The sequence below is a fragment of the Apus apus genome, chromosome 14 (genome assembly GCF_020740795.1).
Source record: "Apus apus isolate bApuApu2 chromosome 14, bApuApu2.pri.cur, whole genome shotgun sequence".
Taxonomy (NCBI): domain Eukaryota; kingdom Metazoa; phylum Chordata; class Aves; order Apodiformes; family Apodidae; genus Apus; species Apus apus.
In genome coordinates this window covers 4,793,583-4,816,942 of record NC_067295.1, presented here as the reverse complement: position 1 = coordinate 4,816,942, position 23,360 = coordinate 4,793,583, and the positions used below count along the sequence as shown (strand labels likewise).

General features: G+C 44.5%; 1 protein-coding gene across 2 annotated transcripts in view; it reads right to left on the bottom strand.

The window, feature by feature from the left end:
- Nucleotides 1-23,360, bottom strand: part of TTYH3 (tweety family member 3) — a 77,465-nt gene that overhangs the window by 6,887 nt on the left and 47,218 nt on the right. Inside the window, exons 4-14 of one of the 2 annotated variants that reach the window (XM_051632259.1) lie at nt 22,590-22,810; nt 21,724-21,819; nt 19,139-19,211; nt 18,738-18,813; nt 12,123-12,178; nt 10,807-10,899; nt 10,594-10,686; nt 9,718-9,854; nt 7,593-7,769; nt 6,595-6,670; nt 4,342-4,443 (exon numbers count right to left, since the gene is read on the bottom strand). In XM_051632259.1, the coding sequence (XP_051488219.1) occupies nt 4,363-4,443; nt 6,595-6,670; nt 7,593-7,769; nt 9,718-9,854; nt 10,594-10,686; nt 10,807-10,899; nt 12,123-12,178; nt 18,738-18,813; nt 19,139-19,211; nt 21,724-21,819; nt 22,590-22,810 (1,179 nt within the window). In that variant the 3' untranslated portion in view covers nt 4,342-4,362. The remainder of the gene's footprint in view (nt 1-4,341; nt 4,444-6,594; nt 6,671-7,592; nt 7,770-9,717; nt 9,855-10,593; nt 10,687-10,806; nt 10,900-12,122; nt 12,179-18,737; nt 18,814-19,138; nt 19,212-21,723; nt 21,820-22,589; nt 22,811-23,360) is intronic. The other variant, XM_051632260.1, reaches the window with a different exon arrangement.

Genomic DNA, 23,360 nt, shown 5'->3' with positions numbered 1-23,360 from the left:
AGGTGGTTAAGCTGGCAAAAAGACAAGAGAAAGGCAGTTCCTCACCAGGAGATATGATTAGGTTGCCCACTAGGAAAGAACATTATGAGGCATCTTTAGGCTCTCAAAGGCTCAGCTGTTCAAAGGGGTTTTCAGAGAATGAACAGGATTTTATCAGTTTTCCTTCAAAGACTGACCCAGGCTGAAACTCTGCACAATGGAGGAGAGAAACTGCTGCTTTGGCAGAACTGGCCCCATTGGCACAAGATGAAGACACCTGTGGCTTTTTTAGACATTCATCTTTTGGTGTCTTCTATAATTGAAAAACTTTCTGCAGAGTATGGATCTTTATATAAAACCCTGGCCCAGAAATGGCTTCTATATTTAGAAGACAAAGGGTACATTTGTTCTCTCTCTTTTTAAGGTGTATTTTTTGCCAGTGAGAAGGAAAAAGGTAGAAAATACCAAGCTAAGTCAGCTTAAGGACTATAATCTATACAGTTTATTAAATGTGATTACTCTTTCAGAAATAAAGCTTAGGGCATTATTAAAACATATGAGTCTAACCCAACAGGCTCAGAGAGGCTTTGACTTCCAAGAACTTTCTCATAAAGAAGGGCACGTTGCAGGTAGTGAAGTGCTGAAATGAGCAGCCAAGCATCATGCAAAGAAGGTCATAGAAGGAAAAATGCATTTGATTGCTCACTTTCCATTTGTGTTTTAGATGACATGTGACAGGAGATGAGTATGAACAAAGAACTTCCAGGTGCTAAGGTTTTGTAAGAAGTATTTAGAAAAAAACATCTTGGATCATGGAAGGCTATTGTGCATCTTCCTGGACAAGTCATATGGGTTCAGCACACAACATGCAAAATCAACTTTCTCTAGAGCATTAAAATCAAGAAGGGTCACTCGATGAGCTTTCAAAGATGTACAAAATACACCCACCAGGGAGGGAGAAGTCAAAAAGAATTCACTCCTTCCTCCACCAGGAAAACACCCCACAGTTGTTTAAGTGTCACAAAACAAAGTAATCAGAGACACAAGTTTTGGACAGTCAGGCAGAGAGCATTTTACATTCAAACCTACCTGCAATCCACCACAATGAACAAATCAAGACTCAGAGTAGTCAGAGTTAGGGCTGAGGTTCTCTCCTTAACTCAGAATTTGTGCGCCTTTGTACCTTTTCCCACTAAAATTTGAACAAGTTACTCCTTCTGTTAAAGTGTACTTTTAATGACCGTGGTAAGTATGATTGAAACCTGGAAGCAGAGAGCTAGCATGTCACTGTGCATCTCTCATAACCAGCAGAGCTCTATCAGTGTGCACTGGATTTTCAGTCACTGCCTCAGACTGTCAGCTCCACTTGCTGTTGACAACAGTCCCTCTCCAAGTCCTTCAGTGCATCCTCTGCTGGGAAGCAGAGGAAAGATGTTGTGGAATACACAGATCCCAACATCCGGACAGGCCAGCAGATGAAGATGTATCAGCAGATGCTTGCCAGTCACATGGAGATGAAACCAAACTGTATTATCCATAGTTCAAATAACTAAGCCTTTAGCTCCTTTAAAAAGTAAATCTAAAGACTTAAACCTGAGCACGACTCAGAGCTGAGGAGGTCTTGGACTCTGAGGTAACCTGGATACAGTGCTTGACACAGCTGTAAGGTATAGAGTTGCATTTAGTTTCCTTTAAAGAGGAGCCTTCCTAGAAGGTTAAAGAACATGCACAATGCAGTCATTCTTCCAGTACTCTCACTGAAGTGCCCATGTGCCTGTACACCCTCATTTTCCCTTTGAAAAACAGCACAGAGGACAAGTTTCAACCCATACCTTCACCACCCTGCCAGCTGCCCTAAAAAGAGTACCTAAAAGGCTTCTTGTTGCCATTTCTCCTGGTGGCTTATGCTATTCAACACAGCACACCCTCTCAGGCACTTACCAGCCAGCTAGGACAAACACAGCTGATTGCACACAAGCTTATTTTTGTATTTCTCCAAAGGAAGAAAAAAAAAAAAAAAAGACAGTCTCTCCTTCACATTCAGCCTTCTTGGAGGTATAAACTTTCATAGGTATGATTTGCCAGAACATACTAGTTAGGTGCTTAACACATGTGGCCTGTGTACAAAGGAATCATTGGTTGCAAAAATAAATAAATAATGGGAATAATCAGTTAATTTTAGAGACCATAAATCCTACCATGTCCTGTGAACTGTGCAGATCATGAGCACTTCACAGCTAACTGAGCTGTGCTGGAAGATCACTTACCATATGAAACCATGACTGAGTATAAACCATTTACTATTTGTGGTTAAAACCCCACACGTATCTGCCTTCAGTTCCCCTGACTTTGATTTCCTGCCAGAGCTATTCAGGTAATCCAATAAAGACCAAAGCTTCTGGAATTGAGTTCTTAAAGCTTGACCCACCTCTCAAATAGCTAGAGCACAGTAAACACACAGGGTTTGGTATCTTTATGTATGGGAGGTACAAGATGCAGGGAAACGGCCAATTCCAGCCAGTGGGTTCTGAATTCAAAGGTATTTAAGTTTCCAAAAGTAAAAAGAACAGACTTTCTGTTTGGTTTGTTTGTTTTTAAAGTCTTGGAAAGAATGCAATGCTTTTTTTCTGAGCCCTGAAGACAGCCACATTAAACTCTGGGTGTGAACTTAGCTAAACAGAAAACAGTGCAGACTGAGATCAGGTCAAGTTTCAGCCCAGAGGAGATTTCAAGTCCAGAATGAAGACACTCAAATTTCCCTTCCCCCAGCATCCACCCCAGAGGAATATTTTATTTCATGGAACAGACCCATCTAAGACTGCTACAATACCACCTGCAGGAGCCAAAAATTCAGAAAAGCCACCATAAGCTGATGCCCAAGAGCAGTCTTGGCAAAATTAAGACTGAAGAAAGTTGTGAGCCTTTCCAGGGTGCCAGCACCATGCTTCAAGACCACGTTTGTGTTCATGCACCATGACAGAGGGCATCAAGACACCAACTCAGACAGCACCCTTCCCAGCATGTCACAGGCAGGCAGACCAACAGCAGGAGGCAGCAAGAATGCAGACCGAGCAGCAACATGGCAGGAAGGAATCCAATGTAAGGCTGACAGAAGTCCCAACAGGAACAGCAGAAAAGAAGGAACAGCAGCTTTATGGACATGTCTTTCTGGGAACAGAAGGTAAGATACGGGTCATCGATTGCATGAGCCAAAAGCAACAGGCTCTCTGCTCCAACTGGAACCAACACCTTCCAGACACTGTGTGGCTGTAGCTCCCTTGAAGGAGCACTGTCCTTCACAGTAGATGAGTTGCCTGGTAGCTCTAGTTATACCCTGTATCCAGCCAAGCTAAAAAACTACCAGGTCTAATGCAGACCACCTACTCTCTCTGTAGGCATGTGGCTTTGTCACAGCCCATGGCAAGGGAAGAAACACTGGCTACCCTGGAGAACACCAGCAACTACAGCCTGTTAGGCATTCAGACAGTGACATGGTACTAGGAGGGCCCTGTTCACAAAACCTGTGGGACATGGATGGGTTGATTTGGACACACACAGAACAAACAAAACAGTAAAAGGTTTTGAAACAGAATGAAACAGATCTTAGAGCTAATGGCAGGACTCTTGAGGAAGTTGGTTTTTTTCAAACTTGCTCCTTTCTGACTTTAAATGCAAGGATAAAAGGAGAAGCTGCACACAGATCTAACAGGCAATGGAGTCTTCAGGACAGGCCACCGTTACCAGCCAGGATCTTTCAACAAATTAAAAATCCTACTGAGGAGCTAAAAGCTTGTGGCAGGCAAGCATCAGTGGTTTCAGGCATATGCTGTTAGGACCAGTTAAGAGAAACAGAACAGCAGTAGGGCTCAAGGGAAGCCAAAAGCTGAATTAAGGCAACCAGTCCTGACAGAGAAGCTGCTAGATTAGTTCCCGTTATTTCTAGAAAATGGCTTCTTGTGATGGAAGAACTTCTATTCTGCATTTGAAATGCCAGATTAGTTCTACCTTCAAGCAGCAACCAGCACTAAGTGTTCAAGCTGTTCAGCAGTCAGGACTAAGTGTCCAAGTGTGGACTCAGAGCTAAAACTGCTGTGAGTTAGCTTTGGTGAGGCACAGGTGCCTGTAACCCTCACAACGTGCTCCAGAAGCCTTCACAAGGCTGAGACTTCTCCTGGGGTCTGTGCCAGAGCAGAAACTGATTTCACTTTTAACCCTTGGCAGGAGGGAATGGGGTGGGAGGTGCAGAGGGAAGGAATGTGAAGAAATAAAAGGCACTGGCCTGGGATAAACAGTGCAGGGATGAAGGGAGTGGTTGGGAGCGGAGAAGGGGTTGAGCAAGAAGGACCTTTTTTTTTCCAGTACCTGTTCCATTTGCGGGCGCTGTTACCAGTATGTCCGTGCACTGTCCGAGGGCTTAAGCTGCCAGCTCATATGGCTGCTACTGTCCATGGCAGCCAAATACAACTGTGATGACGCAAGAAAGAGAGAGAAAAAGAGAGTGCAGCCTCAACGTGCATGAAAAACACAGTGCAAGCAAGTGAAACGCTGTGGTGTGTGTCAGCGACAAGGTGGGCTCTACAACCCTAAGGGAATAGCCCTGCGGCAAGAAGGAGAAAACAGAAGGAATGAGAGAAGGGAAAAAAACAACCAAACAAACAAAAAGCCAGGAAAAGTAACGGACAAACAATGCAGCAGGGTCATCACATCTTAGTTTTCACCATCTCTTCACAGAAAGCTAAATGAAATATAGGTATCAGCCCTGTTCGCCCACTGGGAATAACCTATTTGGCTGGTTATCCCCCTCTCCTCCCTCCCCAAAAGAGGCAGGACACGTGCATTGGTATTTCCTTTTCATCTCTCCCCTCCCACAGACTATTTCCTATGAAAAGTTACAATTCTTCTGCCTCAGTATGGTCTCAGCAACCTGCTATGGAGAGCTGAGAACACAAAAATTCCAGATAAGCTCCCTTCCCTCTGCCTGCCAATATGAGAGCACACTGCATGTTTCTTCTCTCCACTGCCCATCTACTATGTCCCTCCAGAAAACACTTTTATTCTATAGCCTGTTGTCTCATCTAGGGAGAAGCTCCCCTTGTCTACAGGTGCAGAGCTGTACTTTTCTCCTCCCCCAGCTCCCGCACTTCCCTATAGCCCCAGCTGATGCCTGTCAAGTTACTCTGAAAAAAATAAATAAAAAATCTCATCTTTACCTACTCTCAGGAACCAGCCTAAGGCACCAGGACTCAGATCCTCTCTCAGGTTATTAACACAAACCACTACTGAAGAACCAGGTAACTTCTCGCACAACTAAAGGCCCTGTGGAAAGGAGCGTGATTCCACTGAAGCACAAGAGCTGCAGGGCAAGGAGAAGCAGGACCTTGGTCAGACATCAAATGAACATATGCCCTGGCATGTGCCAGAGGGACAGTGCCCTTCCTACAACAGGGAACGCCAGCAGTAAAGCACACTGCACTGTGTGCAGCACATCAGCTCTTCTCCTGAGGACCATCTCGTTGCTGAGAGCAGGTAACAGAGCCTGTGATCAGACCACCACCAGGGACCAGGAAAAACTCTTTGTGAAGGCTGAGAGAGGTTTGGCCAAGTACAGAGACAAGGATCAACTCTCCACTTCTCCACTTCCTCTACAGCAAGATGGACTGGTCCTTTTGAAGTGAAAACATGAATGTGATGTCCTCTTTTGCACCATAATTCCTACTCCTTCATCCTCCAACCTCCTCTTCCTCCCCTTCCCATGAATCTGAACCATGTACCACAGAGTGTATTTTCTTTACCTGGTTGATTATCAAGCATGCTACTACCCATCCTCTGTAACCACCCCACCAAGTTAGTGAGCACTGTGAGGGCATGTTCTCCAAGTTCAGGTGTGAGGAAGGCTTTCAGGATCCAGTGAAGGAGGGCAGGATTCATCTAGTTCTTACAGACATGAAGGCAAGCCTGTGTTTATCCAGCATACAGAAATGGCCACTCCGAATAACAAAACCTTCCACAAAAGTTGTTTTGTTGTTGCTTTTTTGTTTTGTTTTTCCTCCGAAGGAAATTAAATACAAAAATAGATTCCAAAGAAAGTAAAACAGTTGTGAAAGAAAGATTTTTAAAAAAAACAAACCAAAAAAACCAAGCAAAAAATCTCAACAAAAAATAATACAGGTGTCATCCTATCATCTCTTTAGGGCAGATTAAGGAGAGAGGTTCAGCGATAACTCTGAATTTACTGGTTTAACAAGTTTCTTTTCAAACTTGAGGACACAATGCCACAGGTAGCAAGTACAGTGCATGCAAGTGAACCATCCTGCAGAAGTCACCCACCAAGACACTCATGCACTTCAGTGGTGGCAGGACTGGGCCCATAGGATTTCCAGTGTTAACAGATTGAGTTTTACTCTTTTTATGTGCAACGTCCAAAGTAGCACAGCAGGGTTTTATTTTTATTCTCCATGGCAGGTGAGACATGGCTTGTCTATTCAAATTGCTGCCATTTATGGGCCAGATCCTGTGTTTTGTTGCACCATCAGCTCCCTTGAGAGTATACAGGAGTGGAAAATGTGTATTCCCCAAAGTTGCTGAAGCAGAGAGGAGCAGGAAAGAGAGACTTACTGAGGGAGGTGGGGACTCCCGGCCAATGAGCGGGGTATTCTCGCAACGGGGGTTCTGGAAATTTGCATTCTGGCTCCTAGGAAAGGAAGACACACATGGTAACCGGGGGTATGTGCCACACTTCTCTGGGGAAGATCTCTGATGGTGACATGGGGTGGAGTGTATGCACCCCCAGGACTACAGTATCAGGTCAGTCTCCCTCTAAGCTTTTCTTACAGGCCAGGTGGATTCCCTTTTTCGGAGACAGGCACAAAACTAGCATTACTTGCCTCAGATTAATCACTGTCTAAGCACTCTTACTCAGAAGGGTCCACACTGAATCATGTCAAGTGATTTAAAAATAGGCCTGTGTGAAAATCTGCCTCCCTGCAGCATCAGAACTGCCAAGCTGCAGGAATAGAGATAAAATGAGGACAAAGTCTAACAAAATGATGTGTCAGCCTAAAAAAAGATGGGCCCTGAAGGTAGGCCAAGTGCAATCAGGCACCTCTGGAGAAAGCTCTGAAGATCCCACCTGGACCTGGTAGCTCCAGATTGCAACAGATGTCAGAGCTGACTGCAAATATTGTGGAAAACAGGAGGCTGCAGGTTTTATGTTGGCTCTCAGTCCCTCAGAAGACTTACAGTCTTCTGGCAAGACTGCTCTGTCTGAAGACTTAAGTCTTCCGGTGATCAGAATCATAGTGCAGTAAGGAGCCCAGACAATACTTTCCAACTTCTTTTCTCTAGACAGGTTTCTGAATCCTGCAGGACAGAGCTGTTCACATTTTGGAGCACACTGTCTAATACAGCTCTTTCTACGGCAACACTTTTAAGCTGTTTCCTTCTCCCTGCAGATGCTCATCGGAAAACATGCCTTCTGACACTTTGGACAAAATCCTTCATCACTTTCTAGTGCCTGGCTGAGAGCACCAGCTTCACAGCACTTGGCAACCACCAAGATCAGAGTGAAGGAACCTGGAGGAGCCACACTGCAGGCTTCTTGTTGGGATACTCACATGTACTCCGTGACGGGAGCATTGCTGACTGTGTGTGCTGCTGCTGGAATGCTGGTCTCACTGCCATAACTACTCCCACAGCTATAGAGGCTGGGCATGTGCACTCTGTAAAGATTATCGTGTGTTTGTCTACTCCCTTGAGCAGCTGATTCTTCTTCCCCATCATCATCTGAGCTTCTGCAAGAAGGAGAAAAAGTTCCTCCTAGAACTCTACAATCACCCCACACGCGGGATTTGCAGGAAATCACGGTAATCCTAGGAACCTCCCAACCATCTTCCACACCTCCACATTTATACCCATTTGGGATGGCTCAGGGTGGCAGTGTCAAACACAGCCTACACCACAGTGATTCAGACCTCCCACAGGTACCATCTGGACTTTCACACTGCGTGATCCCCCTCCAGTCTCCCTACAGCCTTCTTTCAGGGCTTGGCAAGACAGCACAGTTCTGCCACTGCCCAGTCATGCAACCAAGTGATGGACACACACGCTGAAATAAACAGCATAAAAAGAGGGAGGCAGTGGGGATGCAGTGCCATGCACCCCACAGAAAGCATCCTTCAAAACTGCACTGTGCCCTTCCACTTCTTGTAGCCATGTTCAGTCAGAAGATTTTACAGAGACTAAGTTGCAACATTCATGTCTACAGGCTTTCTCCTCTCAAAAATGCCAGGATTTTAAATCTATTTTAATGCAGAGCCAGTTTGCCAGCTGGTTCATTCTTCCCTTCCCATATTATTCTCTTGTAATATACATTACTATTTTGTCTCCCCAATTATGGGATGAAGCACGAAGATTTTAAGTCTCTTTCAGTGACACTTAAAGCTAGGAAAATATACTGCAGAAAAAAACTTTGTTGCTGGGGGAGACAGCGTGGACATCGCTAGAACATCCCAACCATCACCTGCAGCTTCTGTACCACGAGGTGGCACTGACGATTTATTCAGGGAAGTGGGGCCTGCACAGTCTCTTGCAGGCAATAAAGTATGACATCCATCACCTCCCAGAGGGAGGCAGAGGAAGAAATGGCGCTCCAGGGAATGCAAGAGAGAAACCTTCAGCTCACAGCAGCCTGAGCCTTGCTGGAGTTGGCGGGGCAGGCAGGAGCCCACATGGGAGGCAGCACAAGAGATACCAGTGTAAACCCCTTTCCTTCAAACGGGCAGACTGCCCCTCTGCTCCTGGCAGAGCCTCTGCAGCTGCAAGTGGAAGAGGTGAGGAAACAAGCCATTTTCTCAAGCGCTGTTCTGACGCATTTCCCAGGGCTCTCCCTGTGGGCACTGCAGGCCTGGCGGGCTCTGGCTTCCTGCTATTGTTCAGGATGTTCCATTTTGCTTTGAACCCTGAGTCTGGGCTTAAACCACAAAAATCATGCTTCAGGACCACAGAAGAGAATTAGCTGCACAGTCTACTGCTCTTCTGCAAGAACAGAGAACTCACAGCTATTTTAACAGCTGCATGTGGTGCACCAGCCAGTCAGTGAAGCCCTCCGAAGGTTTGCTCAAGACCTACTGATCAACATGGTTACCATCATTAATGCTAGTTCCACACAACTCTGCTGTTAGATAACTGCCACCAGCTTGCTAATATCTCACCTGCCCATTCTCCTGTCAGCAAGACAGCTCCCAGTTTGTATTAGCTATGCTAGTCAGTTGCCCCGGTGCAAGCCAAGCCAAGCCAAGAAAGGCAAGTGTGAACTGCTTCCCATTCCAGATCTCCTCCCCATACTAGAACAATGTCTCAAAGCAGTGCAAGGGAATAGGCACTTTACAGAGATGGTACATAGTTCAAGCATTACCTCTCTACAGCTATAATCATTCATCTCTGCCTTGACTCACAGCTGTACAGGATACCAAGTACTTTGCACACGTAGCATCCCAGAGCAGTAAGATTCAGATGTGAATATTAACCACAGCCAGAGCAAAAGCCAATAGTTTTGCTGTTGGGTTTTTTTGTTTCGGTTGTTTTTTTTTTCCTGTTGGACCTGTGCTTATAAAGCCTCATCTCTCACACTCCTGGGATTATATGGGAAAGAGCTCCATATGCTCATGGGCGCAAATCCAATAGCCAGTCTTCATTAAGAAAGAGTTCTACAGTGCTAGAGGATCTACACCCTCTCTATACCTCTTCTGCTGCCAAGTGTGTGGGACGCTGCACACAATGGAACTGAACATGAGGGCTGTGACAAAGGAGAAGAGAACCAGGTAGATGAGGCCTTCCACTCCATCATAGCAAAAGCCCGTCAAGGCCTGGACGTAATCCTGGAGAGAAAAATGAGCAGAGTTTTCTGATCACTAGAGAGTTAACATTGAACTCTAACTCAAAAGCCCTTCCCCTGGACTACATGCTCTGAAAAGACCATAGTCCCTCTTCCAGAGCATATTTGTACTTTAATTTCAAGGACCTCAAGTGTTTTTCATAACTGATCTAACCCTACTCCCCCTCACAAAGCCCAGCTCAGATTTAGACATGGAAATATTTCCAACCTCACACAATAAGACTTTAAGAGGAAGAGGGAAAACCAAAACAAAACCAAAATCCAAGGCAGACATACCCACCCAATTAAGATACCACAATTTTCATTAAGCCTCTCAACTCCTTCACTGTGTCCCACTGCCCAAGAACACAAGCATGGACGGTTTCTCTGTCTTTGGAGACACAGCTGGACAACAGTCAGGCCATGCTCTACTACAGCTATAAGCATTTCACAGGAAAGGCAACAAGCCATGTGCTACAGAAAAAATACCCTGAAGGCCCCTGAAACCTTAGGGCTGCAGCTTGTAGATGCATAAAAACATGTTATCTAGTTTCCAGTGTTGATCTTTAAACAGAAAGTTAACTTGATCCAAATTGCCATTCTTTCTGCTAAGCCAATCAGTAAAAGCTGTTGTAAACTGTTTTGGCACACCAGAGATATGAAACTCCAAAATAATCAGTATGCTACAGGCTCTACATCCCCTTTGTTCTTTCTTAGTTCAAGCCCAGTTACTGAATACTCACCAAATGCAGACTTCGACAGTCTACTAAAGCTGTCAGTTGCTGCAGGTTGATCTCAGTTGCATTCAAAACCTCTTGGATCCGAGTAAGATATTCCTGTAAGAAACAAGCTAGTGATTATGGCAAGGAAATGGCTCAGCTGGAGCTGATCTTGGGCTTTGCACAAAGGTAAGGGAAGCCAGAAAGCACAGGGAAAGCAAACTTGAGGGGACTTACCTTGGAGGTGGGTTGCTCTCTGCTTGCTGACCTCATGAGTTCCATAACATCATCCTGCATTTCCACCAGAGCCTTGTGACTTCCTGACAGCTTCTGCTCAACACAAAACATGCAAAGTTTCAGCAATTCAGGCCACATGAAGCAAAAGAATTCCTGAGAAATAGGGCTTAAATCCTACTCCCAAATACTGAAGCATCATCTGTAAGAATGGTACAAGTAAAGGATGTCTCAACTGACAGGGGTGCAGCTGCCATAGGGTTAAGCTTGACTTTTACCAACCTGGAAAAAGTACAGAGACAAAGAGGGGAAGGGAAGAACCAAAAGAAAAAAACCCACAACACATACACATGCACAAAACCCACACACAGCTGGGGCCAGAGGGGAAGGAGAAAGAAAAGGCACAAAGCACTCATGTTCTCACCAGAGCACAGCTGGGTTTTTCTGCTAAATCAAATGGTTGTGAAACACTTAATGTTAACACTAGAAATTGTTTGTACTGGGATGCAGCCTTCACATCCCATTGAAGCATCCATGGGATTTTCAGAGTACACTGAGCAACCAAAAATGCAACAGATGGCAACGGTGCATCATACCAGAACTTGAAGTGTTCTTACCCCACCCTTTGAAACAGAGGAAGACCAGACTTAAAGAATCCTAAATATAAATGGTGAAGCAGCTGGTGTCTGCCAAACGGTGGGTGGTGTGGGTTCATTCTGGCCTCTGATACATAAGACAAAGTTTGGGATGGGCCCAGGTGCTGTTCCTCAGCCCCCACACAAAAGAATAATGACTCACATTTATACTTCAGGATACAAACCCTTCAACATCCAAAGGATTTAAGAGGCGTATGTGAAAATCACGCCCCCACCCACAGAAGTGTTTGCACTTTGGGAGTGGAATGTTGCCACTCTTTAATCCAAAAGAACCTGCAAGAAGAGATTCAAAGCAGGAAGCTCAGAGCTTCCCACCCTGGCATTAATGGTGTGTGCTCTTCATGTTGCTGCCCTTAGAAGAGTGTCGTGTAAACAGAGGCACCACAAACAAAGCTGTGGTCCTCACCACATCACACATGGGCCTCTCCAACAGGGCATCCTGGACATGAAGTTATGCAGGTAGGGATGAAGGTGGAAAAAGCTGCTCCCTAGATCACAGTGCCACCTCTGGAACAGCTGGAAAGTAGCTACCAAAGCTCTACCAACAGCTGGAGTGCTCCCCAAAGCTAACACATCTTGCAGCTTGCAGGCTTCAAAAGCCTTTATCCAGCACCCTGAAGGATGTTGAGAAGAGGTGAGGGGAGCTAGGATGCTCACACTCACCTGCTGGAACGGGTTGGGGGATCCAGCACTGCAGGTCATATAGTAGTGGAGAGTATCTATAAAGACAAAACAAAAGAAAGTCATTCTAGACACATTGTTCCAGTATTTTAGGACTGCCACAAGGGAGGTGTTTAGCTCTGAAAGCAACACACAAAATGAAAACATAATATGCATGGGATCACTTCCTTCTCTCTGTGTAGGATTACAGTGCATGGATGGCATTAGAGAAAGGGATGCAAGCTGCCTTTGGGGAGAAAAGAAAGATTTGGTTTCTTTTTCTTATTTTTTAAGAATGAAAGGCAATGGGGCTGCCCCACTTGAATAGTCTGATGATCCAAAAAGTTTTATTCAGAAGTCAGCACTATCCAGAGTATAAACATAAGGAAAGACCTCGCTCTAGGATAAAACCAGCTGGATGTTTTATTTCTGCAGCTTCACACTCTACAATCACTGAAAGCAGCCACAGCCTGTTGCCTAGGGCACAGAGCAAAGACAAAAGTCAACTTTCAGCCAATTCAGTTCACCAGCTAGATCATGACACAGCCACAAAATATTGGCACAGGAGAGGCCAATACAAGAGAGAGCCTGTACAATTACAAGCTGCTACCAAAACCACCTGGAGAGGCACACCATGGGGCCAAAGAGTGCAAATGCACATCCCTGTGCTAATACACAAAGCTAAATTTAATGTTTTCAAAGTGTACAAGTTCAAGTGTTTAAAAACCAAGCAAACAAAACAACAAAAAGACCTCTCACAGCTAGGAGTTCTGTCACATTCAGGGAGAGACTGGGTTTAGGCAGTGTTCTAAAGAGGAATGTAAAGAAGCCCTCCCGGTGCAGGAAAATCAAAACTTTCAGTTACATTTCCTAAAACCAGCACTGCTTTAGAAGAAAATTCTTGTCTTTCTGACATGTATTAGGGATGAACAAGTAAATAGTAGTCTGTTCTCTGGTGGATGGCACTTGCACAAAATTAGATTTTAATTAGATGTTTTAATTAGACTAACTAAAAGAATGTATGCCATTTGTTTTGCATCCTTCTTTTGATTTAGGAGAAGAAGTTTGTTTTGGTATTGAATCAATACTGCAGAACTGATCAGAAAAGAAAGCTCTTCCCGTGTACCAGGCCAGCAATATGCCCCTTTTCAAGGGACCCAGATCATTTGCTTCTAAAATCCCCAAAATTAGTCTTAATACTGAGCAGCTCTATCAGTAATCACAGCACACCACAGACATACTCATAAACTTGCAGATAAGAGTGTTGAAGGGCTCTGCCAGCAGCACCACTCATTTCATAGAATGGTTTGGGTTGGAAGGGACCTTAAAGATCATTTCTAGGCTTGAAGACACAGTTTTATTTCTCCTCATTCAGATGTGTATGAAACCAGCCTGGTGCCCTCATGAGCCTTCCATAGCAGCACACCAACTTTCAGCATGCACAAGTTACAAATATCAGGCTTTCCCCTGTCATTCTCCATCATGTTGTCAAGGGAGGGAGCTCTGAAACACTTGCTCATCCAAATACCTTTAGATTACTTCTCAAACATTTACAGTTCCTCTTCAGATGAATGGGAATGTGTCAGCTCAGGAAAATCAAGGGTGAAGTTGGCTCAGTAAAGACAAGAAAAGCCCCAAAACACACACACAATCTGCATTTCCCTCCCCACTCCCATCCTCTTCTCCATTCCTTTTAATCTCCTGTCTGTGACTTCCAGTAACACCTATTCCAGGCTGTAAAGGTATCTAATCAGTCCCAACTCAGAAATGAGGAAAAGGCAGAACCACAAGTGAGCAGCGCTGCGAGGGGAGCAGACCTGGCTGTATCCTGACTCTGCTTCCCATAAATATTGAATGCACCTTTTGGCAAGCCAACACACTGGAGACCAAGTGGTACTACACAGACTGTCAGCTCCTGCACACTGGCAACACAGCCTGACAGCTGTTATTTTTAATTCATTAGCTTACTTTGGGGCAGCTTCTGCCAGCTGCTCCAGCTCCTACCACCACCGACTCTTTCTCTCAGATGACTTATATGTTCCCAGCCAAGCCTCTAAAGAGCAATTAGCAAAATCTGGGCAGATAGGAGGGCAGCAAAATCTGCTTTGTGTGCCTCACCTTGGGCAGACCACACAAATGACTGTCCACAGCAACTGAGCCAAGGAAAGGACTGCTTCTCCCAGACTCATAAATCACACTCATGCGAAATATAGATTAAACACACACCTACGCTGAGAGAACAGCACAGCCATCCACAGCATCACACACAGTGACCTAAAGGAGCTGTGGTCTTGTCACCTATTTATTCCAAATCAACAAACTGCTGAAAGTTTTTCTCAGGCTCCCACAGTGGTATCAAGTTTACGTTGCCTTTGTAGGTGCATTAAGTTGTAGGACATACCGCTAATACATAGCTCCAGAAATGTTCCTTCAGGGCCTTCTGGATCCCTGGTGGGCAGATCACAGATGAGAGTTCCTGATATCTTCAGAGTTTGCAGCTTGTAAGACCAGGGTGAAGATTGCTGGTTACAAGTGAAGTGAAAAGCAGTACAGTGAACTAAGTGCTCCCCTTGCCTTGCCCGGGAAGGCAGGATCAACAAGGCTTCGCTGTGGTGGTGCTGGCTCTGCAGCTGACAAGTGTGACACTCTGTACATAAAACATGCTTTCCAAAATGGCAAAGCCAGCAGGAGCAGCTTCCCCTGCACTGAACCCAGTGTGCTAATAGCTGTGGTGCTTTAAAGCTGAAGCCACAACAGGCAGTGAAGCTGCCTTGAAGTGACGCTGTGCTGCAAAGCCTGGAAACTAAAAGGAGTGTGACCCCCACCAGGATGGGAAAGAGGAAAAAGCAGGAGGCATCTTCAGCAGTTTTAAACCTGGCAGAGACAATCATGTACAACACCAAAGCTCACATTTCTGTCCAGAAAAGAGCTATGCTCACCCATCATCTGCACTCTGCTAACAGCTCCAGGCAATTTCTTACTATAATTATCTTTCCTATGTATTTTCCTCTTAAAAAAAATCCTGAAGGTTGGATCTGATTTTTGAAGCCAGCCTTTAGGCGAGCTAGTTCATAAGAGAAGGGTCAGGCAGGGTCACACTTGCAGCTGCCTATGCCCACTGTGCTAGCAGCAATTGTCCTGACCTACTCTCTTGGTGCACAGGCAGTGTGGGAGCAGAAGGCAAGGAAGGGAACTACCCCAAATGCTTTATTTTAGCAAAGTCTGTTTTTCCTAGAAAGGAAAGCAGAACTGCCTACTAAAGACAGTTTCAGCTGCTAGAACTGCTTATTGCTTCTGCAACCATGGAGACTTACTATTCCCTTCAAAGCTCAGCCAAAATGCAAAAATGCCATTATGCACCCTCCAAAAGGCAGCAAGAAGGTCTGTAGGGTAAAGAGCAATCAGATAAAAGATTCTAGCTAAAAAATAAGATCCCCACACCCAGAACAGCTTCTGCCAGCCCTTCTTCATCTCTACTTGAGCATTCTCTAAGCAGTTTGCATTTTACATATTCACCCAGAAGAGACTGTCTCTGTGGGTTCGGTCATCAGAGAAACTTGAACCATATCACCTGTGATAGCAAAGGAATATGACACTTTTGGCCAGATTTTCTTGGCCAGGTAATGTGTTCCCCACCAGGGGTGTTATTTCCTTAAGGCAACAGTCTGACAGCAAAGAGAGGTATCTGCATAGCATTTATATTTCCCTCATATATGCTACTGTTGCCCTGGTGACATCAGTCATTGTGAACCTTCAGCAAAGAGTTCATAGCCATCCTACATAACCTCCACTCAAAGCTGCCTGTTAATCAGGAGTCCAACAAAAACACACAGGAAAACAGCTTCTCAGCACCAGGATTCTTGAGTGTTTCTTTGGACAAACTCTTCTGCAGTGTTCACTGAGCAAAAGTTGTAACTATGCAGCCACCACAAGCCCCACATAAGGTTTTATCCTGACCTTACTTCTAGAGAGGACAGGGAGGTGGTGGCAGTGGCAGTTCTCTGATTGATTCAGCTCTGGACTTCTAAGAGAAGAGTGAATCAGTGAGAGAACAATTAGGAGGCTGTGCACAATCAGAACACTTGCTATATATCTGAGCAGCTACATCTCAGCATCCAGCCTGACCAACTTGGCTGGACTGGAGGCAAAAGGCTCCATCATCCATCCCCTGAGGTTTGCAGTTCTGTCAGATGAAGCAAGGGTCTATTCCCTACACAGATTCCCAGTAAAGAGAACCTGGAGAAAGCTCTTCCTGTTGTTCAGACAGATTTTTATTTAATTTTATGCAATAAGTCTTCTGATAATAATGTACTACCAATTAAAAAGAAGGAGACTAGAAGATGGCCTCCTGCTTTGAAAACATCTTGGCTGCACCACATCTTTTTACTAACAGCAAGAGCCGATTATGCAGCCACTGTTCAACTCCACTGGCTTTATCTCAATTAATGAATACTGAGCGAGTTAGGCACACACATCAGTCTCTTCTGCAAAATGATTTAAGTCTCTCCTTCTCCAGGAAACCTGCATTAAAGGCTCTTTGCCCTCCACCCCCCTTCCTTCTCTTCATGCAGTGCATTTTATCTACAAAACAAGGACATCTCTCGAGCTAAAAACCTGACAACAATAATAATGCACTTAATCAGATTATTCTCAGCTCCATTAATTCAATTTAGATTTACAAACAGCAATTAATACAAAGAGCAATATGAACATATTAGTTGCTTAGTATCCAACACAGTTATTTTTCTGTGAAAACTCCTATCCCCATCACCAACAAAAAGCACTGCAAATAGGCAAAACTGCACAACTCAGTCCTAGCCTGAATGCCAGAGCACAGGGCTGGGAATGTTACAACAGATTACATCTAAAAACAATTAAAAGTGGTGGTTAAAGGGAAAAAGTGATCCAGCACTACAAAGCTTCTTAAAGTTACTTGTTGGATCTGATCTCTTTCAAAGCAGATGGCAGCACCCAGATCAGTGTGCCATACCCCAGCAGTGGCCTGAAGTAGATACCCTGGCAAGACTGAGCACACAAGTGGCCTCTCAGCCCAACTTCAGCTCAAGCGATTCCCAAGGTAAATGTGATTCCTACAGACAGGGTAACTCCCAATGGATTCTTCTACCATGGACTTTCATTGAGCCCCTCCACCCACTCATACCCTCTATTAAGTCATCTCTTTTCTGATTTGAAAAAATTGCATGGTCTGATGAAGACTAGTTGGAACGACAATTTACAGCCAAGCACGTGAAGGGATACCAACAATTATTTAAAGATGTGCCCAAGGAGCCATTATTGAGATTACTTGCACTCCTTGTGTTGTGATTTTCTTTCTTGCTCAGGTGTCCAGGATGGTCCTAACAGCAGGGACCATGAGCTATTTCTGTAGCTTCCTGATCATATAAACTCTGACACAGCAGTGAAAATCCACATGGGAAAGCAGAACATCCAATCATCTCTCAACCAGCTGCCTGGTGTGATGGCAGGCTGAGAAGTTGGACTGATTTCCTTCTGGAAAAAGGCACAGACACTCACAAACACTCACTGGCTGCCTAACAGCAGGGAGCTGACACATCAGCAGCCCACAGAAGGGGCCACCCTTCCCACTCAAGCCTGTGGCAACATCTGCTCTTCCTCCTCTTCAGCATTTCACTTAGACCCATCCACAGTTATTTATGGAGCCTTAACAACTGTTATAGCTGGAAGTGCTGCCAGAACAGAACCTGATTTCACCTGAGGGATGACTGTCCCTGCAGGGGGAGCAGGAGGAGGGGCAAGAATGTCAGACCTGCACTCACCCTTAGCCTCTAAATGAATGATACTGATTAAGAAAAAACTGCAGGAGCCAAGCAGACAATGACAACTGAAATGGAGAAGTAACACAAAGGGGCACTTCTTCAGTTTCCCAGAGTCAATCCAATTGTTACCAGACATGCTCCAGAGCTGATCTGGGTTAATAAATTACAACAGCACACAGCTGGCAGTCTCATCAGATATTTCCCCTTGGCCTCACTGACTGATGTGCCTCCTTGAACAGCTAGGAGACTAGTGTGGTACCTGAAGCCACATCATCATCACCTTCACAGCCAAGAGAGGATTTTCACCATTCATTTACCCTTTTAATTAGCTTTAAAGCCAACATTAAGAGGAAAAAAAAATATATATTTGTTGATAACAGATATAAAAAAATAAGTATTCTAGATTCAGGAATGCAGACCAAGATCAAGTTTTAAAAATGACAACTCAAACTGCACACTGCTATTACTGCAGCTCTGTCACTTAGACAGGAGAACAATATTCAAGAGTGTTACCTTTAAAGCAAAACAATCCAGGGACTTCTGCTCCATCTTATCAGTTATTTCTACATAAGAGACAAGTCAGAAGAAAGATTCTGAGGGCTCTCCTGACAGATAGAAGTACACACGTGCACTTCTGGCCCAGGCATAAATGATTCTTTGGGAAGAACACTGGTTTTCCAGAGCTTCACACAGATCTGCTTCTCTCACTGCATGCAAGCTCCTCTGTTCCAAACAACACCTTAAATTCTCAGCCACTGCCATGCTCTGAAGTGACAGCTAGAGCTGCAGCACCTGTGCCAAAGACAGTCCCAGCACTTACCAGCACTAAGCACTGCATTCTCTTCAACCACTTTGGAGACATAAGCATCAGGGTTAATACAGAAGTCACTGGAGCCCTAGATAGATGCAAGGGGAAGAAAGAAAAAAAGTCAAAGACAAGTTCACCCTGGTTAACATCACAGGACTCTCTACTATCAGGGCTCTTCAGATTCTCATAATCACCCCCCCTTGCACTGCTTTACACACTGCAGCAGTGCTGGAGCACGAACTAGGGCAGCACAGCACGGAGGAAGGAGCAGCTCTGTACTTCCCAGAGATGCAGATTGCTTGGGCAGCTACTTAGGACAAGATGCACCATAAAACAGGGGCAATGTAACATTGATCTCCAGTTGGAAAAACCTGCAGCAAAGGGTGAATAGGACTTGGATCAGAGCCACTTACCACAGCAACAGCCAACTCCAGACCCAGGGATCCCCAGCTGACAATCAGGGCAAACACCCCAAGCAAGCACACCCTGCGGGAGATGGACAGATGGCAGATGTAGAGACTCTGACTTCAAGCAGATCCTTTCATGAGATGCATTATTTGGAGTCCAAAGCAATTACCAAAATCAAGAAATTATCAGCCACTGTTAAAGCAACCCATTTTATATGTCGTGGAGAACAGCAACCTGAGAAGTTCTAGTTCCCATGCTCCCTGGCCCTAGGGTTGGAGGGGAAGGAAGAAGAGTGTGGAAGCAAAGTCTTATCCTGCTTCTAGCAGGGAAGCCAACAGCACAAAGACCAGGGGTGGCTGTAGGGAAGGCAGACTGGGAGATGGATAACTATAATATCCTCACTTCCACTATTTCCATTCTGGACTTTATTTTCTGAGTCCAAAGATATTTGAAGAAAACAAAGCCATATCAAAAATCCCACAAAACCATACTGATCCAAAACTGGACAAATCCCTCCTGTTTCTAGAATAAATGAGGTTGTCAGGTGTAAGCATTGCTGGGCTGTGGAGGATGGGAGAGGACACCTAACTTTGGTTCCAAGTGGTGTGCATCCAAACAGCACCTAAGCATCCCACATAGCCCCAGGAGAGTCACCTGCAGGGAAAGAGTTCAGAGCAACAGTTCAGGTGCTACCAGTCATGTGAATCTATCTCTGCAGAAATTTAAGTTTTGTTCTGACAGCTGGACTTCATTAGCAAGAGAAATGGGAAGTGCCTGGTCTCAAGCAGACAAGGCAAAGGGATGACAGAGCAGTGGTCTCAGTGACATTCAGCTAGCACACGCTAGTGGAGAAGGCTTTTGTACTTTCCCAACCAGCACTTAGCACTTCACCTTTGCTGTCAGTATGACTGCCAGAGATATGCAGGCTAAAGTCCTCAACTCCCTCAGGTATGGGGATGCAAACTAATAAGCAGTTTCATTTTATATAACTCTGTCTTCAAAGCAAAGGGACACTGGCTTGCTCTCTCAGGGATGCTTTTTCCTTCAGGCTTTGAAACACAAGTAGGCTCCTCCCACCCAGTCTTTGAAGAAAACAAAACAAAAACGTGCTCATAACCAAGACATTCTTTATTCAAACCTAGTGCAAGTATCTCTGTGAGGAAGGGACTGATCTCTTTTCTGCTACCTTTGTCTCGTTGAATACTACAGCTTTCAAAAAATATAAATCTATGGGCCTGTATTTAGAAAAAATAATACATCCCTCAGTTTATCAACTAATTTTAGTTCTGAAAAATCCCTATTCTCTGAATGGACCCATGGCATATCTTGCAGAAGTAATGGAGCTTCACCAGACTGACCTCTGTGCACCACTTTGGAAAAAAATGGCTCAAGACTTTGCTCTGCTTTTTCCAAATGGATGCAAAAATTATCAGGCATGGATTAGCAAGGTTCTGTGGTTTTATGACATAAGGACAACACAACTTGGTGCCTCCAGCTGAGCATGGTAATCAATTCAGTAAGACACATTTGTTGGTTTACTTTAAATGAAGATGACTGGGTCAGCAACTGATTGCTTGGCTAAAAGATCTAAAATTGGCATTTCACCATCTTGCTGGGCTACGATACACTTGCTGCTTTATGCCATGTGCTCCCCTTGGGGAATGCCTTAATATGAACTTCTGGCTAACAGGGAATTAGATTCTAATTTAAACCCTGGGTTTACCATCTGTGCATACACTTGGACTTTTGTCTGTATAACCTGCCAGCTATGAAGTCACCTGGCAAATAATAAATCTGAATACGCATTCCAATTATTAAAGGCATCACCATGTACCAGGATAAACCCTTGGCCGTGTCAGCTGTCAAACTGTCACTGTGTTTATGATACTGGCGCCTTTGCCAAATATGCCAAGTTAAACCAAGTTACAAGACAGGGAGAGGAATGTATTTTTTTCTTGTAATGGATCTACACATGGCAGCATTTACAGGGCTTTTCAGAAATATACACAGATTAATTCTGCAGTGCCATGGAAACAAGACTCCTCCTCATAACTGTATAAACCATTCCTTGTTCTCAGTTTAACATTTCTTCAGGTGCGACAGACAAAAGGCAAACAAGAGCAGATCATGACACAAAGGGCATGCTACCAGGTTGTGTAGACACGTGAAATGCTTATCATTGATTAACAAATGCCTTCACAATTGTAGAGAATTGAAGGGAGATTTTTAATACCTGTAAACTTAAGGGATGATGTCTGTATTACTGTCTCCCAGCAAACAGAGGCTACCAATGGTATCCAGTGAAAAGCAGACAGCCCAAATGAGTTACTTGGCTTTGATACCAAAATAATGGACATCAGTACCATCACATTTGATAGCTCAAGAACCATCCTGTGAACATCTCTCATGCAGCCCTAATCCTACCCACAGAGCTCTGCTCTATGAAATCTCTCTGTATGGAGAGGCAAGTTTGAGCTGTTCAGTCTCAGAAGTCCTTTGAATGAACTGAAATGAGTCCAAAGGTCTGAACTAGCAGGCACTTGCATTCAGCTGACCTTTCTTTGAGCATTGTGACTCCATCAGAACTTACCCCATGAGAATGGCCCTGGAGTTTCTAATGAGCCCAAAGAGCACCAGCAAACAGATGAGGACATTGAACAGGAGTAGACCCAGATATCCCAGCCATCTGCAGCAAAATAAATCCAAAACATGGTCTGCAAAGGAAAACTGGTGCATAAAAGACACAGAATAAGAAGCTAGTGCAACTCATAAGAAAAATGTAGCCCTTCTTTTCTTCAAGTAAAAGTCACCACTAATCATTAGAGAGCTCTGGAGCTGAGGCAGGTAAAAAAGCATTTAAGCAACACAATCAAAATACAGTTTTTGAGATGTGAGACTGCTAATCTTGTTCTAGTGTAAAATTACATGCAACCGGACACCACCCAGTTAAGAAGAGACAACGCAGCTTCTTGAACTTCCCAGAAAGTACTTCAGTTATTTATTCCACATGTGTGCATAGAGCTTTTCTTTTGTGGAATACAGTTGATGCAGTCTTCTATTAAATATGTTTAAGAAAAATGAATGTTAGGTTGTGATGATAACTTACAGAAGTAGGGCAGTTTTCTGTTTAGTTAACATGTCATACAACTACAAAAGTAGCTACTTCTGTGGCTGTTCCCACCCCCCCAGTGTTAAAACACAAGCTACAGATTTTGTACACTGAGAAGAAGCTTCCCTTTAGCTGACAATACACACAGCTAAGAAAAAGAGTTGTTGCCATGCATTTTGATTTAAACTGATTGCAATTTTGCTGTAAGAAGCAAATCGGCTGGTTGGGCCAAGAGCACCTGCAGTGGCACAGAGAGCCTTTGGCTCAGCCACCCGCACACGCACATCATTGCTGCAAAACAGGCAGAAACAGATGGTACCACCAGACCACTGCAGCATACTACACACCTGTACCAGTCATAGAGGTCAATCTGAATTGCCAGCTCCTCCAGAGACAGCTCTTCATTCTTCCAAAAGGGGATCTCAGTTGTTTGCCTGACCAGACCATCCAGGAGACTTTGCAGTTTCTGGATGACGTGCAGGTAGTCTGTCTGCTTTGTGAACAGCTCCTCCAGGACCAGCAAGTTTGGCTCCACTGTTTGGTTCAGGGCCACTGCAGTGTCTAGTACCTATAGTATGGGACAGAAAAAGGAAAAACAAAATACTGAAGGAAAGTAAGTCAAGGAAATAAAAAGGATTCATTGTTATTACCAAGTTACAGACAGCTGCCAGGTTAGCAGTCCTCTCTGTCTTAAGAGACTCAGACTGCTTACCTTTCAAAAGGAACTTTTAAGCATCTAGGAAGTAGATTGTTTGCACATAGTTCAATGATAGTGGCATCTCAGCTGAGCCTTTAACACATGTACACATTTTGCAGCCATGAAGGTTCCAGAATGATACCATGAAATTAGAGGTAGCGCAGCAACAACTGATTGTACTAAAATTATACATTTTACTAAGAATCTTGTCTGCTTTGGCCTGCCTCCTCTTCTGTGAGTGGAAGACAGCTGATCTGAAGCTGTTTTTAAACCTAGCAAAGAGAAGACTTCATTTAACAAGCTGCGCTTCCTCCGATATTTTTAGACAAGCTGAAGAAAGCACCACTCCATTAACGGAAATTTTGGCACATCTCTGAGTCCAGGGACTAACAAAAAAAATAGGAAGAGATACAGCCACAGC